The 15149-nt window shown below is 49.6% G+C and overlaps 1 protein-coding gene across 7 annotated transcripts in view; it reads right to left on the reverse strand.

Moving 5' to 3' along the window:
* EPN2 (epsin 2) overlaps positions 1-15149 on the reverse strand; it is a 99483-nt gene that overhangs the window by 22937 nt on the left and 61397 nt on the right. For all 7 annotated transcript variants that reach the window (XM_032176801.2, XM_058428883.1, XM_032176795.2 and 4 more), the window contains 3 exons: positions 4565-4677; positions 2447-2539; positions 1307-1481 (listed from right to left, as the gene is read on the reverse strand). In XM_032176801.2, coding sequence (XP_032032692.1) covers positions 1307-1481; positions 2447-2539; positions 4565-4677 — 381 coding nt within the window. The remainder of the gene's footprint in view (positions 1-1306; positions 1482-2446; positions 2540-4564; positions 4678-15149) is intronic.

Below are 15149 nucleotides of genomic sequence, written 5' to 3' on the forward strand. Positions count from 1 at the left end.
GCATCTGGGGCTGACAGTGTCTTCTGGACCAAGTCCAAGCACTTGGTAAGGCTGAGTGCAGGCCCTGAGTGATCTGGGCCCTTCTCCACTGCTTCCCGGTTCACACCAGCTGGTTGCATCTGCACCCACTCCACCACTCCGTACCCCTCTGCTTCTCACACGCTGAGTCTTCTGCAGGTAACTCCCTGCCTCTTGGTGCCTGGACACCTTCTTTTCCCTGGGGACTCAACAGAAGTAGCCTTCCTCCAAAATGCTTGCCTCACACTTCCTGGACTCCTGTACTGAGTCTCATCTCATCCCAGGATGCTCTCAAATAACCTCCATCGAGTCCTGGACTACATAGTACTGCTATTACGCTGTGTTCCTGTCCTGCCCACTCCTGAGCAGGGCCTTGACAACAGACAACAGGGACAATAATCACCTGTTGTCTCAGGGGTCATGCACAGCTGAACACTGCCTGTCACTTGGTACATTTTAGCAAACATCTAGGGAACTGAGTTGAACACAAGAGACGGTTCTGAGAGAAACAGAGACTCCAGGAGATACAGGCAAGATGCCACAAAATATACAAAGTTCCCAAACAGAAAGCCCACAGGTCAGCCATGCCCAGTAGGGTTTAGCACACCAGGAGGGGCCTCCCAGGGCACCAGGCCAGGAAGCCTTCACAAAGCCTGCTGGGCCATGCTCCTGCCCAGTGATTAACAAACTCGTGGGCCCAAGATCATCACCCAGATCAAACCAGTTGTGTCATGCTCACATTTTGAACTTCCCACCACAATTCCTCTTACATCTCATGTTAAGCAAAACTTTAAAATATTCATTTAGCCTATTAAACGGATTTTCTATTGCTTTAAGTAACAAGCAGAATTATAGCAAATGTATCCCCTTTTCATCAGCAGTGATGGTAAGCACATCATAATTTCCAGCTAATTACAGCAGCTTGATTTGGATGTTCCACGCTGTGTATTTTGATTCCTTCAGCTGGGGCGCTGGGTGCAATGCTGAGGCTGCAAGAGTTGAAACATGTCCCAGAGAAGGCACAAGGCATTTCTGATGCAAATGGGAGGTTGAGGGGAAGTTGACTTTCCTTCTCCCAAAGCAGAAAACCACTCAAAGAGGGAACACCATGCCACCACCCTCAAGGAGGAGGGCAAGGGCCAGTTGGGTATCACTGCTGAGGGCTGGAGGAGCCTGGACACCCACCACAATCGACCAGACCCAAGTGGGTGAGAGACAGCAAGAAGCACTGCCTTGCCCCTCACCCATCCAGCAGGCAAGCACGGGAGACCAGTAATGGGGTCTTTACCAAACGATGGCCAGGGTTCTGAAGTACTCGCAGTAGCCGCTGGCCCGCCCCAGGGGTTGGTCTGGTTAGTGGAGGCCGACGGGCCCCAGGGCTCCGCTTTCTGGGACGTGGGGCCTGAGCTGGGGAGAGCATCCATTAAATCCAACAGCGTAGTCTGCTGTGGGAGAGAGCCGTGCTTTTAAGACAAAGAGAAGGGGACAGGTTTTACTATGCTACAGTTACAGCAAATACCCATGAACTAGCCATAAATATCACCCACCCGTGCCTCTTCCTCCAGTGAAGCCCTCTAGGAGGGGCTGAGAAGAACCTGGAAACTGAGCCGTCCCATCTCCCTCCCTGTCTAGCCAGCTCTCCAGTTACAACAAGCTATTTACTGTTTGCCAACCGCCCCCCCCACCCGACTTCACAGACCTCAGGGCTCCACAGACTTTTCCAGGCTAACACTGGCTTCTGCCCGGGCTGTGGACATCCTCCAGAATGCCATCCCTCCCACCTGCCAGCCACCATCCAGGGCCAGCCTGAGGGCCCTCCCCCTGGGGTCACCTGCATGCTCCCCACTCTCAAGACCACCCCATGTGTCATCAGGGATCATCAACATCATCCAGTCAGGAGCCAGGGGCTCCACCGGCCTCGGTAGCACTGTAACAGAGGAGGCCAATGGAGCCCCAGGGCCTGTGGTGTGAGGAGGGGTCTGGGTCTTGACTGGATGATGATGAGCTTGTCAAGAGCACAGCCATGTCCTGGTCATCTCTACATCAAAGCAGGAAGCCTGGCACAGGGCTGACGAGGCAACCAGCACTAATGGGGGCACACCCTGCCACAGGAAAGCGTTCCACAGCCCCTGGCATGTAGCTCACTTGACAGCTGCCATAGCCACAGCTGCAGGAGGCAGGCGCTATCATCACCTCCATTTTACAAACGAGCAGACTGAGGCACTGGGATGTTAAGTGTCTCCTGGTTAGTTCAGGTGTGTTTTCAGTCGCCTGCTCACCTGGCTCTCGCTCACTACAGGCATGAGGGTTATTTGCTGAGGTTGGAGAACTCACTGTACATCACGCCATCCAGGCAAGTTGGGTGGGGGATATTGAGGCAACAACTACAGGACAGGGTGAAACATCTACCCTCCCAGCAAGCTCTTACCTCTTTCTTTTTTGGAATTTTAACTGTGTCCCTTCGGCTTTCTTCCAGGGCCATCTGTAATCTGAGGTCATCACCCCGCCTGAGGCGTTCTTCCTGTAGAGGGACAATGCGAACTGGTAATTGTAATAACATCACTGTACAGAACAAAGCCACACTGGCCAGAAACAGGAAATGCACATTGTATGATGCAGTATTTCAAAGGAAGATTTCAAAACTACTTGTAAAACACAATTACTTTCAAATCCCAAATGTGTGTGTACCCAGAAGGCCCCTCCCTCATTGCGACTCCTATGACTTCAACACCCTTGGGGGCTCAGGTACCACCAAACTGGGGAAAGGAAATGCTTAATCTTAAATACTTTTTTCTCAAAATGAAACTGGCTTTATAAATTATTTCTACTTATAGAAGCAATGTGTGTCCTTATAAAACACAAATCTGACAACCCAAAAAGGAATTAGAAAGAAGATAAAAATCATGTATCATTCCACCTCCACTGTGTATGCTTCCGGAAAATGGCGCATATTTCTATGATTCCTAACAGAAATGATTCACTATCTTTATTTAAGGCAAAGTCACCATATGCAAAAGACAGGATTGTCCTAAGCTTTTATATAATATAATAATTAAATATAAATAATATATTCCTTGTATTTTTTCTTCTCTTGTTTTTAAGAGACAGGGTCTCATGGTATTACCCAGGCTGGCACACAGTAGCTATTCACAGGGACAATCCCACTACTGATCAGCACGGGAGTTTGAACTTGCTCCCTTATATTTCATTATAAATATTAACTAAAATGGGCTCAAACCATCCGTCTGTCCCTATGTTTCTCAGTGGATGCTACCATGCACCTTCTTCCTGGGCTGCTGGCCATGGAGCCACATGCATCCACGTGGGCAGTTACTGGTGGCCTGTTTCCCACTGCAGGGACAGAGAGGCCACAACTGAGATTGCCCACTGTTATTGAGCTTTAGAATGTTGCCAGTTATAGACACACAAACAATGCCGGGACGAACTTGTCTGTACTCAAATCTAACTATCCCTAGTATTCCTCTCTGAACACCAACTTCTAATAGAGGAGAGGAATCCCTGTGCTGCCCCGGTCCCAACTACCTTTTTTAACCAAAGGTCATTGGAGACAGCCCTGTTAACTGCAACCAAAGGCTTGACAATTTGTAAGGCCACTCTAATTGCTCCTTTCCCTTCTCCCTGTTGCAAAGTAATGCAAGCTTACTAAAGAAAAATGGGGGCCAGGCGTGGTGGCCCACGACTGTACCCTCAGCACTTTGGGAGGCCGAGGTGGGCAGATCACTTGAGGTCAGAAGTTCAAGACCAGCCTGACAGACATGGTGAAACCCTGTCTCTGCTAAAAATACAAAAATGAGCCGGGCATGGTGGCATGCACCCGAAATCCCAGCTACTCGGGATGCTGAGGCACGAGAATCACTTGAACCCAGGACGTGGAGGTCTCAGTGAGCCAAGATTGCACCACTGCACTCCAGCCTCGGTGACAGAGCGAGACTCTGTCTCAAAAAAAAAAAGAAAGAGAGAGAGAGAGAGAAAGAAAAGAAAAGAGAAGAAAAGAGAAAAGAAAAATGGGAACTGAAAAAAATTAAAACTATACATACTTCCATCATCGAAACATAAGCACTCTCATTTCGAGAGCATTTTTTCCAAGCTTCTGTTTTTTGCAAATCTCTTGCTACAGGTCAAAGTGCTTGGCGGGGGCTGGGCTGGCTCCTGCCCCTCAGGCCTGCATCCCTGCGCCCACCCTGCATGCCACCCTTCAAGGAGCCTGTGCAGGCTCAGCTCACTAGGGGAAAGCCCAGACACGTGTCTGCACAAGTGTTTCTGGGAAGCATTTTTAACTGGTTTCTTTCCTTGGCAAAGACTTCCTAGAAAATCTTTCCTAAATGTAACTTTGCATGGGATCCCTCCCTGACTGGGAGGGACACTGGGTGACAAGAATACACATGGCAGCATGAAATGCCATCTCAGCAAGCATATCTGAAATGTTTTGAAGAGAGGGCTGTGTCTGCCATCATCTTCCCAGTGAGCCACACTCCACTCCGAGCATGGGCAGTCAATGCAGTGCAGACCTGCCTGGGGCACTGACCTGCTCAGCCACTTCTCTGCTCATGGCAAGTGCCAGCTGCAGCTGAAGCTCCTCTTCTCCACTAGTCTGGGGCCGGGCTTGCTCCAGCTCAGAGGACACTCGCGGGGAGGTGGCTGTTGGGGAAGACCAAGTCATCACATGCAAAAGACAAGGCTGATACAGCTCCTGCACAGCAGTTTCCTGGGCAGACCACATTCCATTCCCATCTCAAACCCACAAGGTTCAGCAGTAACCCAACAATGCAGGCAGAGGAAAGGAAAGGCTTACAAATATTTGAATGTTAAAATCAAGTGACAGTCAAACATAGCTTCCCAACTACAGAAGTCCCCTGGTACCGACCAAGAGAAGATGCCTTTGGGTATGCAAGCCCCAGCCATCAGGCCTCACAAGGATCAGAACCTCAGTCTTCACTGCAGATCTGCAGTGCTCCAAAAAAAGAAACTAATTCAAAGACCCAAAGTATAACTCTTGAACAGATGGACCAAAGAGCATCCTTCAAACAGGTGGAGGGCATCTGGAGACCAAAGACTCCACTCCAGGCACACCAACATTCAAGAGTTGACTTTTGAGGCCAGGTGCGGTGGCTCATGCCTATAATCCTTGCACTCTGGGAGGCCGAGGTGGGCGGATCACAAGGTCTAGAGATCGAGACCATCCTGGCCAACATGGTGAAATGCCATCTCTACTAAAAATACAAAAATTAGCTGGGCATGGTGGCGTGTGCCTATAATCCCAGCTAGCAGGAGAATAACTTAGAGACCCGGGAGACGGGGGTTGCAGTGAGCTAAGAGCTCGCCACTGCACTCCAGCCTAGTGACAGAGCGAGACTCCATCCAAAAAAAAAAAAAAAAAAAAAAAAGAGTTGACCTTTGTCTCTCGTAGTGTTACTATGAGATCATGGAAAATGAAGCCCGCCCATTTCTGCAGTGACTCCAAACATTTTCATTTTGTAAGCAGCTTTGTACACCGATTAGAAAGAAATGCAGATAAAAATGCAGACACACATGCAGATACTTTTGCTGTGCACTTAGCTAGTTTAAATACTTCTAAGCAGCTCCTGGAAAGACAGTTTTTATTGAATGAATGAGATGTGAAGTCCTAGCTGATATAACAAACCCCACTGGAGTCTTGACATTCACACCATAAACCATGGTGCTGGGTGCTGGGGCTTACACAGCCATCAGGATGTTTCATGATCAGGGAATCTAAATGCCTCCAGAAATTATTATAGAGTTTTGGAAGTATGTGCCCACCTCTGCCCCCATTTCAGGAAGGGTCCATAGCTTCTCTAAAACTCTCAGAGCAAGACCTGCCCTCTGCAAGATTTGCAGCTACTGCTTTAGATGATTCCTTGCCCTGTCCTCCTCCTGGGTCTCCATGCAGGCTGTTCCCTCAGCGCACCCACCTCCTCTTTCATATTCAGAGCTCGGCTTCCCTGACCTGGTCCTTCCCCTCCATCCTGATGCTGTGTCAGACTCTGCACCTCTGCACCTCTCCCTTGTAGCACTCACCCCTGGCTGACAAACACCTGTTGGGTGGAGGCTTATATGCATGCACAGACAGGTGCATGCACAGGTCGACAGATGGACAGATGGACAACTACAGAATTCAATTTCATGGTTAACGGGTCATTTTAAAATGTTCTAATTGTGCCGGGCATGGCGGCTTAAGCCTGTAATCCTAGCACTTTGGGAGGCTGAGGCGGGCGGATCACCTGAGGCCAAGAGTTCTAGACAAGCCTGGCCAAAATGGTAAAACCCGGTCTCTACTAAAAATACAAAAATTAGCTGGGTGTGGTGGCGGGCACCAGTAATCCCAACCACTTGGGAGGCTGAGGCAGGAGAATTGCTTGAACACAGGAGGCAGAGGTTGCAGTGAGCCAAGATCAAGCTACTGCACTCCAGCCTGGGCAAAAGAGCAAGAATGCATCTCAAAAAATAAATAAATGTTCTAATTGTGTATTAGTTTACTTCCTTCTTTCATTACATCTATTTTAGGAAACATAACTAGCAGGATTCATTCACCTAGGTGTTGCTTCTTCCTTACTTTCCAATCTAAATTTGCTTCTTAGGGTTTTCCTCTTTGAGAGAAACTAAAAGGTTAGGAATAATTCCTGACAAGGCTTTCAGATGGCTGGGCCACGGCTATGGTGAATAAAACAGGGGAAAAGGCCTAAATGCAATTCAGGCCACAGACATGATCCACAGAAGAACCAGCGGAGGTAGAAAGAGGCTGCTTCTGGGCAGAGGGCTGAGGTGGGGCCGGGCAGGAGACTGGGAACTTCTCTACCACGTGAGGTTGCCAAGCAGAGGCATCAGCCTGTCATGAAATTCTTAAAAACACACAAAACATATAGCAATAAATTTACTTTAGAACAGGCTGGGCGCGGTGGCTCATGCCTGTAATCCCAGCACTTTGGGACACCGAGGCAGGCAGATCACGAGGTCAGGAGATCAAGACCATCCTAGCTACGAGGCCAGGAGATTGAGACCATCCTAGTTAACATGATGAAACCTCATCTCTACTAAAAATACAAAATAAATTAGCCGGGCATGGTGGTGGGTGCCTATAGTCCCAGCTACTCGGGAGGCTGAGGCAGGAAAATGGCATGAACCCAAGAGGCAGAGCTTGCAGTGAGCTGAGATGGCACCACTGCACTCCAGCCTGGGTGACAGAGCGAGACTCCATCTCCAAAATAAAAGAAAGTTGCAGCTGTAAAAACATAAATGTATTTTTCTAAATAAAATCAAGTCAAATCCCATCCTAGTGTTATCATCCAATTATATTTCCCAAAGTATCTCTTCAGAAATAAAGCTAGAGGGTAATGAAAAGTCCTCAATCCACCTTAACAACTTGATTTCTTAATAATACACCAAAACAAAAAGTGTATTTTTTGGTTCGTTTTGTTCCTAAACTTCACCTATGCCAATCAGAACTCTCAAGTTTGGGCTTTCCCATGTTCAAAAAGATGTCCCCATCCACATGGAAGAGAATAAAGGAAGCCAGACAGTTCCTGGGGACTCTTCTCAACTGAACAGGGCACTCGCATCCAAATCATTAACCACTCCAGCCACCTGTTCCCAGTCTCTTTCCTGATAAGGAATCTCTGAGGCTTCGTTCACAAAAACCTTGCTATAAAGCAAATATTGCACTTAGGACATCTCTCATTTACTACCAAATGGAAACCACAAATGAATCAAGTAGAAGGCTCACATCCCACCCCACCCCAAAAAAGTGCTCTGGAAAACAAGCCCCATCCTGGCAGGGAAGCTGGTACTGGGTTGCACAGCTACAGTGCCTGATACAGCCAGGTTGGAGGGGGAGAGTGGGCATGGGGCTCTGAACTGGACCTGCTGGAGAAGTGAGGCCTCCTTTGTCCTCTGAGCTTTCCAGCACATCTGCAAGGCCAGACTAGCATCAAATGCAAATGTACATGTTTATGTCTACCATAACTGACACTGTTAGAATAATGCACAGCTGGCACATACCGGCTCACCACATCATAGCTCACCACATCAATGTGGAAATTAAAGACAAAGGGTATTCCCCTGAATGTTGTGGTTTTCATAAACGGATGTACAGCTTTCAGTTCTGCAGATGGCAGAATTCTTGGCCACCAACCATTGAACATCAGCTGAGCTACACACAACGGGTCTGAGCTTCGAGGGAGGATTCCAGCAGAGATATTCTTGCCTTGGTGACAGCAACTCAGCTCCACAAAGGGCCTCTTGTGCCCATGCACATGACAGTGAACACAGACGTCGTTGTGAGACAGGCCTGAATGGGCCCTTCTGACCACCTGAGCCTAGCCTTGGCTCTGCTCTGAGGATCTGAAGGTTCAGAGCTCACAGGGACCAAGGGAAAAAGCAAGTGCTGGGGGACGTGCCAGTCTCTCATTGTTGCAGGTTGCTTTCCCAGACACTCACTGGAAGGAAGAATGGGAATTGTTAGTTTAAGCTCATCACTAAAGTTGCATCAAATGCACGGACCTTCTCCCAGGAAGGTGGCCTTTTGCATTATAAACCCCACTGGAAGAGCTCCAAGTCTTCACTTGCTGTGGCCAAGAGCTGTAACCACAGGTAGGCCTTATTTCTATCCTTTCCAGTCTGTCACACCGGCTGAGAAAAAGCCTAAGGGGGAGAGGCTGAGTAGAAGGCTAGAAAAGCCCAACATTTCCCTCAAAATACAATCTAAAAAGACCAAGAAAACTCTCCCAACTCAGGCAGACAAGGGTCTCTCCCACTCAAGTCTACCCTGTCTGCTCCAGGGACTGCCCAGCAGAGCCTGGGTGCCTGTACTCTGTGCTGGGAGAGAGACACCCTTTCCCAAATGCGCTCCTAAAACAAAGGGTGAAAGATTTTCTAATAAAGATGCTTCAGTGGGCCACTTTCGGGTAACCGAAAGAAGGCAATCGAGTTGGTAGAAAAACAGGAAATTGATATTTTGCAATTTTCCTAGAAAGTACGAAAGCAGCATCTGCCAGTCACATAGTACTGATTAAAAAGCCTCCTCTAATCTGCATGGTTAGGTCAAAGAGAAAGAAAGCGGCAGGTACAAAAAACACAAATGTAGGCTAGGCATGGTGGCTCATGCCTGTAATCACGTCACAGCACTTTGGGAGACCGAAGTGGGTGGATCACTTGAGGCCAGGAGTTCGAGATCAGCCTGGCCAACCAGGGTAAAACCCTGCCTCTACTAAACATACAAAATTTAGCCGGGTGTGGTGGCACGTGCCTGTAGTCCCAGCTACCCAGGAGGCTGAGGCATGAGAATCACTTGAACTAAGCTGGTGGAGGTTGCAGCGAGCCAAGATCGTACCACTGCACTCCAGCCTGGGCAACAGAGCAAGACTGTCTCAAAAAAAAAAAAAAAAAACCACACAAGTATATTTTTACATTTTACAGTACATGGGACAGGATTCTACCATCAAATGGCTCTGTGCAGTGGGCAGCATGACTGCACAGGTACGTGAGCATCACAGACCCCGTGGGGAAGGCAGGGTGAGGTCCTGGTTGTCGTATGTCCCTGGGCCTGGTGTGGCAATGCTGGGTACACAGGCATGTCTGACAACTCAGAAAAAAAATGAAAGGTTGCCAGGCCTTGGGGGCATGAGAAGACCCCACGTGGGCCCAAGCACTGCTACCACCTCTCACACCCTGTGCATGTGAGCCAAGGGAAGACCAGATAGTGGAAAGAGCACTGGACAGACAAATCTTGTCCCCACCGCTGACCAGCAGTGGGAGTCCATGTGATAGCCTGACCTCTTTGAGCTTCTGCTCCCACATCAGTGAAATGAAGACAGTGGGGCCTGTGGGAGGAGGTAAGCAACTGACCTACCAAGGGGTCAGGAGTGCCGGGATGCAGGTGGCTCTTCCCCGTGGATTCCAGCCCTGTCCTGAGCTGGTGCTCTTTCCTCCATCCATGGGGACCAGACCACCTGAGGGCTAAGCTCTGTCAGGCACCCAACCCTCCACGTCACACACAGAACGCGTGGCCCTTCCCAGGCCTCCAAGGAACAGGCCTGGGGCTGCTTTCTGCTGGGCAGGCCTACTTTGAGGGAGGGGCTAGGGAGACAGCGCTGAGCGCAGGGTCAGCGTCCACTGTCCAGTGGCCAGTCCTCTAGTTCAGCTAAGTTCCTTCCTCATTACTGAACAGCAGTGAAACACTTCCTCAATGTGGTGACATCATCCTGTGGTTCCAGGGGCCACTTCCTGAATCAGCAATGACCTTGGCTACTGAGGATGTTCCCGCCACTTCTCAACACAGGAGAGCCTGAGGGCCCTTACTTTACCTCCTTGCAGGGAGATGCTGGGAAGGCTGCTTTTAGTCTAACGAGGCAAATTATAAAAAAGTTAAGTTCAGGTTACACCAGGTTATTTATCTATTTATTTATTTATTTATTTATTTTATTTATTATTGATTGATTGATTGATTGATTGAGACAGAGTCTCACTCTGTCACCTAGACTGGAGTGCAATGGAGTGGTCTCGGCTCACTTCAACCTCCGCCTCCCGAGTTCAAGTGATTCTCCTGCCTCAGCCTCCTGAGTAGCTGGGACTACAGGCACGCACCACCACATCCAGCTAATTTTTGTATTTTTAGGAGAGATGGGATTTCACTATGTTGGTCAGGCTTGTCTGTAACTCCTAACCTCGTGATCCACCTGCCTCGGCCTCCCAAAGTGCTGGGATTACAGGCGTGAGCCACCCCACCCGGCCTACACCAGGTAATATTTAACAGGAATATATATATGTGATGCAAAGGACAAAAAGGTGTATAATGAAAAATGCAATGAAGCATGACCACAGCCAGATCACTGTCCAGCCATAAGGTGGATGTGACTTTACAACACAGGGACAAACCACAAAGTTATTTTGTGCTGTGGCCAACGCTGGCACTATCAGTGGTGGGAGGGCTGCCTGTCAGGTGATGTCATACCCCCATCCATGACAGTCCCAGCAAAACGCTGATGTGCACAGAATCCAGACTCTAGCCGTGATTCCAGTTCTCGGGAAGCTCAGGGTGAGGGCCAGGCTGAGCATGGTGACAGGCAGCAGACGGACAGATCCAGGCCAGGAACAGACATCCCAAAGGCAGGCTGGCCCCGAGAAATGGAGAATGTGCTGCCATGACACAGACTGCAGGGACAGGATGGCCAGGCTCAGGCTGGGGTCCTGAGGTGGCCTCACGTTAGGCTGATCAGCAGCAAGACACTTTCAGACAACTGGAAAAATGTGACCATGACCTCAGTGTGAGATGATGCTGCTAATTTCCCATTTTGTGAGGTGTGTGACTGTGTGTGTGACAGCGGCTGTGTGACTCTCCAGGAAGAGATGTGTACTGAAGTACTTAGGGGAGGAATGTGAGGATACCCACAACTTATTCTTAAATATTTCAGCATAAAAGGAAGTGAGAGCCACTCCTCTCATCCTGCCCCACTGCTCTCCCCAGAGGAAACAGCTGTTCACATTTTCTTGTGCTTCCACCCAGGAAAGCTTCTGAACGCACATTCTGTGCATGGATGCCTGTAGTGCGCTTCCCTCTCTGACACTCGCCCATAGGGAACCCTTCCTCCTTGCCCTAAGTGCTTCTCCCACCTGGGCCTGACCCCAGGACTAGTGTCATCAGCCTGAGAGGGCAGCCCAGTGTGGCAGACGAGAGCATGGGCCCTCGAGTCCATGCCTGGGCTCAGATCTGGGCTCTGCCACTTCTTAATGCGTGACCTTGGCCTATGTCAGCTGTCCCCAACCTTTCTGGCACCAGAGACTGGTTTAGTGGAAGACAATTTTTCCACGGCCGGGGTGGGGTGGGGGATGGTTTCAGGATGATTCAAGCACATTACATTTATTGTGCACTTTATTTCTATTACTATTACATTGTAATATATGATGAAATAATTCTACAACTCACCATAATATAGAATCAGTGGGAGCCCTGAGCTTGTTTCCCTGCAACTACACAGTTCCATCTGGAGGTGATGGGAAACACTGACTGACCATCAGGCATTAGATTCTCATAAGGAGCATACAACCTAGATCCCTCACATGTGTAGTTCACGATAGGGTTTGCGCTGCTATGAGAATCTAATGCCACTGCTGATTTGACAGGACGTGGAGCTCAGACAGTAATGCAAGTGATGGGGAGCGGCTATAAATACAGATGAAGCTTTGGGTCTGTGGCCCGGAGGGTGTGGACCCCTGGCCTAGGTGATTACCTTCTCAGTGCCTGTTTTCTCATCTGCAGAATGGGGACGGGAAACCGTCTCCCAGGGTTGTTGTGGGGAACAAACAAGAAGCGATGTGAAAATCACCCACCGCCTGTGCAACACTGTCTCTCGAGGAACCCTCCATCCATAAGGGGGTGCTGCCCCACTTATAGTCCAGGCTGAGGCCTAGGGGTGCGGTGACTGTCCCAAGGCCACCCAGCTGGGGCAGGTGGAGTCTGACCCTGAAGGTCTGGGTCTTCATTACCAACCCTTCCCACTGATGAGGACACCAGGGCCCAGAGAGGGTAAATGGCTGCAGCTCACAGCCGCCCAGGGGCAGGATGAGAACTCAGAGCCAATACTCAGGACCTATGCCCCACGCTTGCTCCTAGCACCCTAAAGGGGTTTTGACCCTCAGTCAGTTACATGCGCACACCCACACCAAGCAGGGCCTCCTCTAGGCCTGAGGAAAGTCCCTGTTCCCATGAGCTTGTGTTCTAGTAAGGAGAGACCATAAACAAATCTACAAAGGAGGAACAGGGCAGGGCAGGGTGGGGAAAAGGAGAGCTTGCTCAGCTATGCTCTGACGGGAGGCAATGGCACAGAGCCCTGGAAGGACCGGCAAAAGGGCAGGGGTACTTCTGTTCTGAGAGCAGGGGACAGGCTCTGAGGCTAGTGTCAGCAGAGGCACCCAAGGGCACATGACCAAAGGGTGGTGGGGGTTCAGAAGCCCTCAGAGGTGCTTTGGAGAGTCTTAAGTGGGGCAGTGATGCCACTTGACTGGTCTAGGGAACTTGGGCCAGAAAAGTAGCTATGAAGGGGATGAGAAGTGGCCAGAGTCTGGACACATTTAATTGGGATCCTATGTATGATACCTGGTTCCTGAATCAGCTGGTGTGTCGTGCTGCCACATGGTGTGGACTCAGCACTTACAGTGCCTTCTTCTGACCAGGGGTTATGGGCAGAACTGGGTCCCCCATAAAGTAGGATGAAGAACATGACCTTATTTGTAAACAGGGTAGCTGCAGATGTAATTAGTGAAGATGTAATTAGTGAAGATGAGGTCATACTGGAGCAAGATGGGCCCTAGAGTCAATAGAACTAGTGTCCTTAGAAGAGACAGAAGCACAGACACACCAGGGGAGACTGCCATGGGACCATGGAGGCAGAGACTGGGGTGACACAGCAGCTAGCCAAGTAACACTGGGCCTTGCTCGCTTCCCAACCTCCCCAGGCACCTGCCACGCAGGCTCCTTCCTGCCTTGAGCCTTTGCCTGCCTGCCCGCTGCTCCCTCACACTGTGTATGCTGCTCATGGTCCTCAAATGGGAAGGAGAACCGCATCCTCATCCCTAAGTATCAGCTCTAAGGCCACCTTCTCACTGCACCTCCCCTGGCTGTGTTATCAGGCCAATCTCTCATCAGACTGGGAGCTCCACAGGGCAGGGGGTCCATCCGTTTTATTTGTTACTTGATTACCTTGATACCTGGAACTGGCCTTGGCGCACAGGGAGCACTTGGTGGATGTGGAGGCCAAAGCAGCTCCATCTTGGAGGCTAATTCACCAGGCTGGCTTCTGATTAATCCCAGTTCCAGGAAGGCCTCCAAGATTGACAGTTTGCCAGGTGCGGTGGCTCATGCCTGTAATCCCAGCACTTTGGGAGGCCGAGGCGGATGGATCACCTGAGGTCAGGAGTTCAAGATCAGCCTGACCAACATGGAGAAACCCCGTCGCTACTAAAAATACAAAATTTATCCAGGCGTGGTGGTGGGTGCCTGTAATCCCAGCTACTTGGGAGGCTGAGGCAGGAGAATCGCCTGAACCCAGGAGGCGGAGGTTGCAGTGAGCCGAGATTGCACCATTGCGCTCCAGCCTGGGCAACAAGAGCAAAACTCTGTCTCAAAAAAAAAAAAAAAAAAAAAAGATTTACAGTTTATTGTTTTTATGTAAGAGCACATACTTACTTTAAATCCTGTCTTTAGGTCAAGCTACCTTAATGTTATCATACTTCAAATGTCCTACACATTCCTTCTGAACCACTCCTTCCCTATGGCATATAAGCCCTGGCTCTGGGGGCTAATGGTGTGGGATCTGACACCTTGTCTCACCACTTCCTGAGAGAAACATGGCTTCTGCTCCTAAGTCCCTGTTTCTTTCTAAGAAACTGGATTTATCAGCCTCCTTCCTTGGCCCCTCAGCTTCTCTGGACATTGGGAGTAGATTTGCATAGACCTGCCCACCACGGAACCATGGGGCAGCTAGGTGGCACCTAGGCTGCAGCCCTGATCATCTGTAGCTGCATGTTCTAATCCGTTCAACTGCTTCCAGCCAGCCATCTGCCCTAGTGGGCAGAAAGCAGGGGCCACGTCAGCTTTGTTTCTGGCACAAAGTATGTTCTCAAACACCCATCAGATAGATAATGGTCAAGTTTAGTTTCTGGTGAAAACAAATAATGGCTCTAACTTCTCCACTACCCCTCTGCAACACTGGTACTGCTGCCTCAGTTTACAGACAAGGAAGCTGAAACCCCAGGTGAAAAAAGGCAGAGCCCCAACAATGACCACGTTGAGGCCCCAATGTAGGGCTGGTGAAAGGGGGAGAGAGTAAAACAGAGACAAAAGGCAGTCCATTCATTTGTCTGCATGAGTCAAATCCCATCCTCAGTCAGAAATAAAAAAGCAAGTTGTGCCATTCTCTTCGGGCTGTTATTAAACTCTCTCCTACAATAAGAGCACCAGCTTGTTGGGTGGGAAAGAAGGACTTAGCCAAAACACTAAGCAGCTTTTTCTCACTGTCATTTACCTAAGGAGTCCCTGAGGTTCCTGCTGCTTCTGTCCATGGTGAAAGTAACAAAGCTACAGCCTGTCCTTTTCTAGGTGG

The sequence above is a fragment of the Hylobates moloch genome, unplaced genomic scaffold (assembly GCF_009828535.3).
Source record: "Hylobates moloch isolate HMO894 unplaced genomic scaffold, HMol_V3 SCAFFOLD_15, whole genome shotgun sequence".
NCBI classification, from domain to species: domain Eukaryota; kingdom Metazoa; phylum Chordata; class Mammalia; order Primates; family Hylobatidae; genus Hylobates; species Hylobates moloch.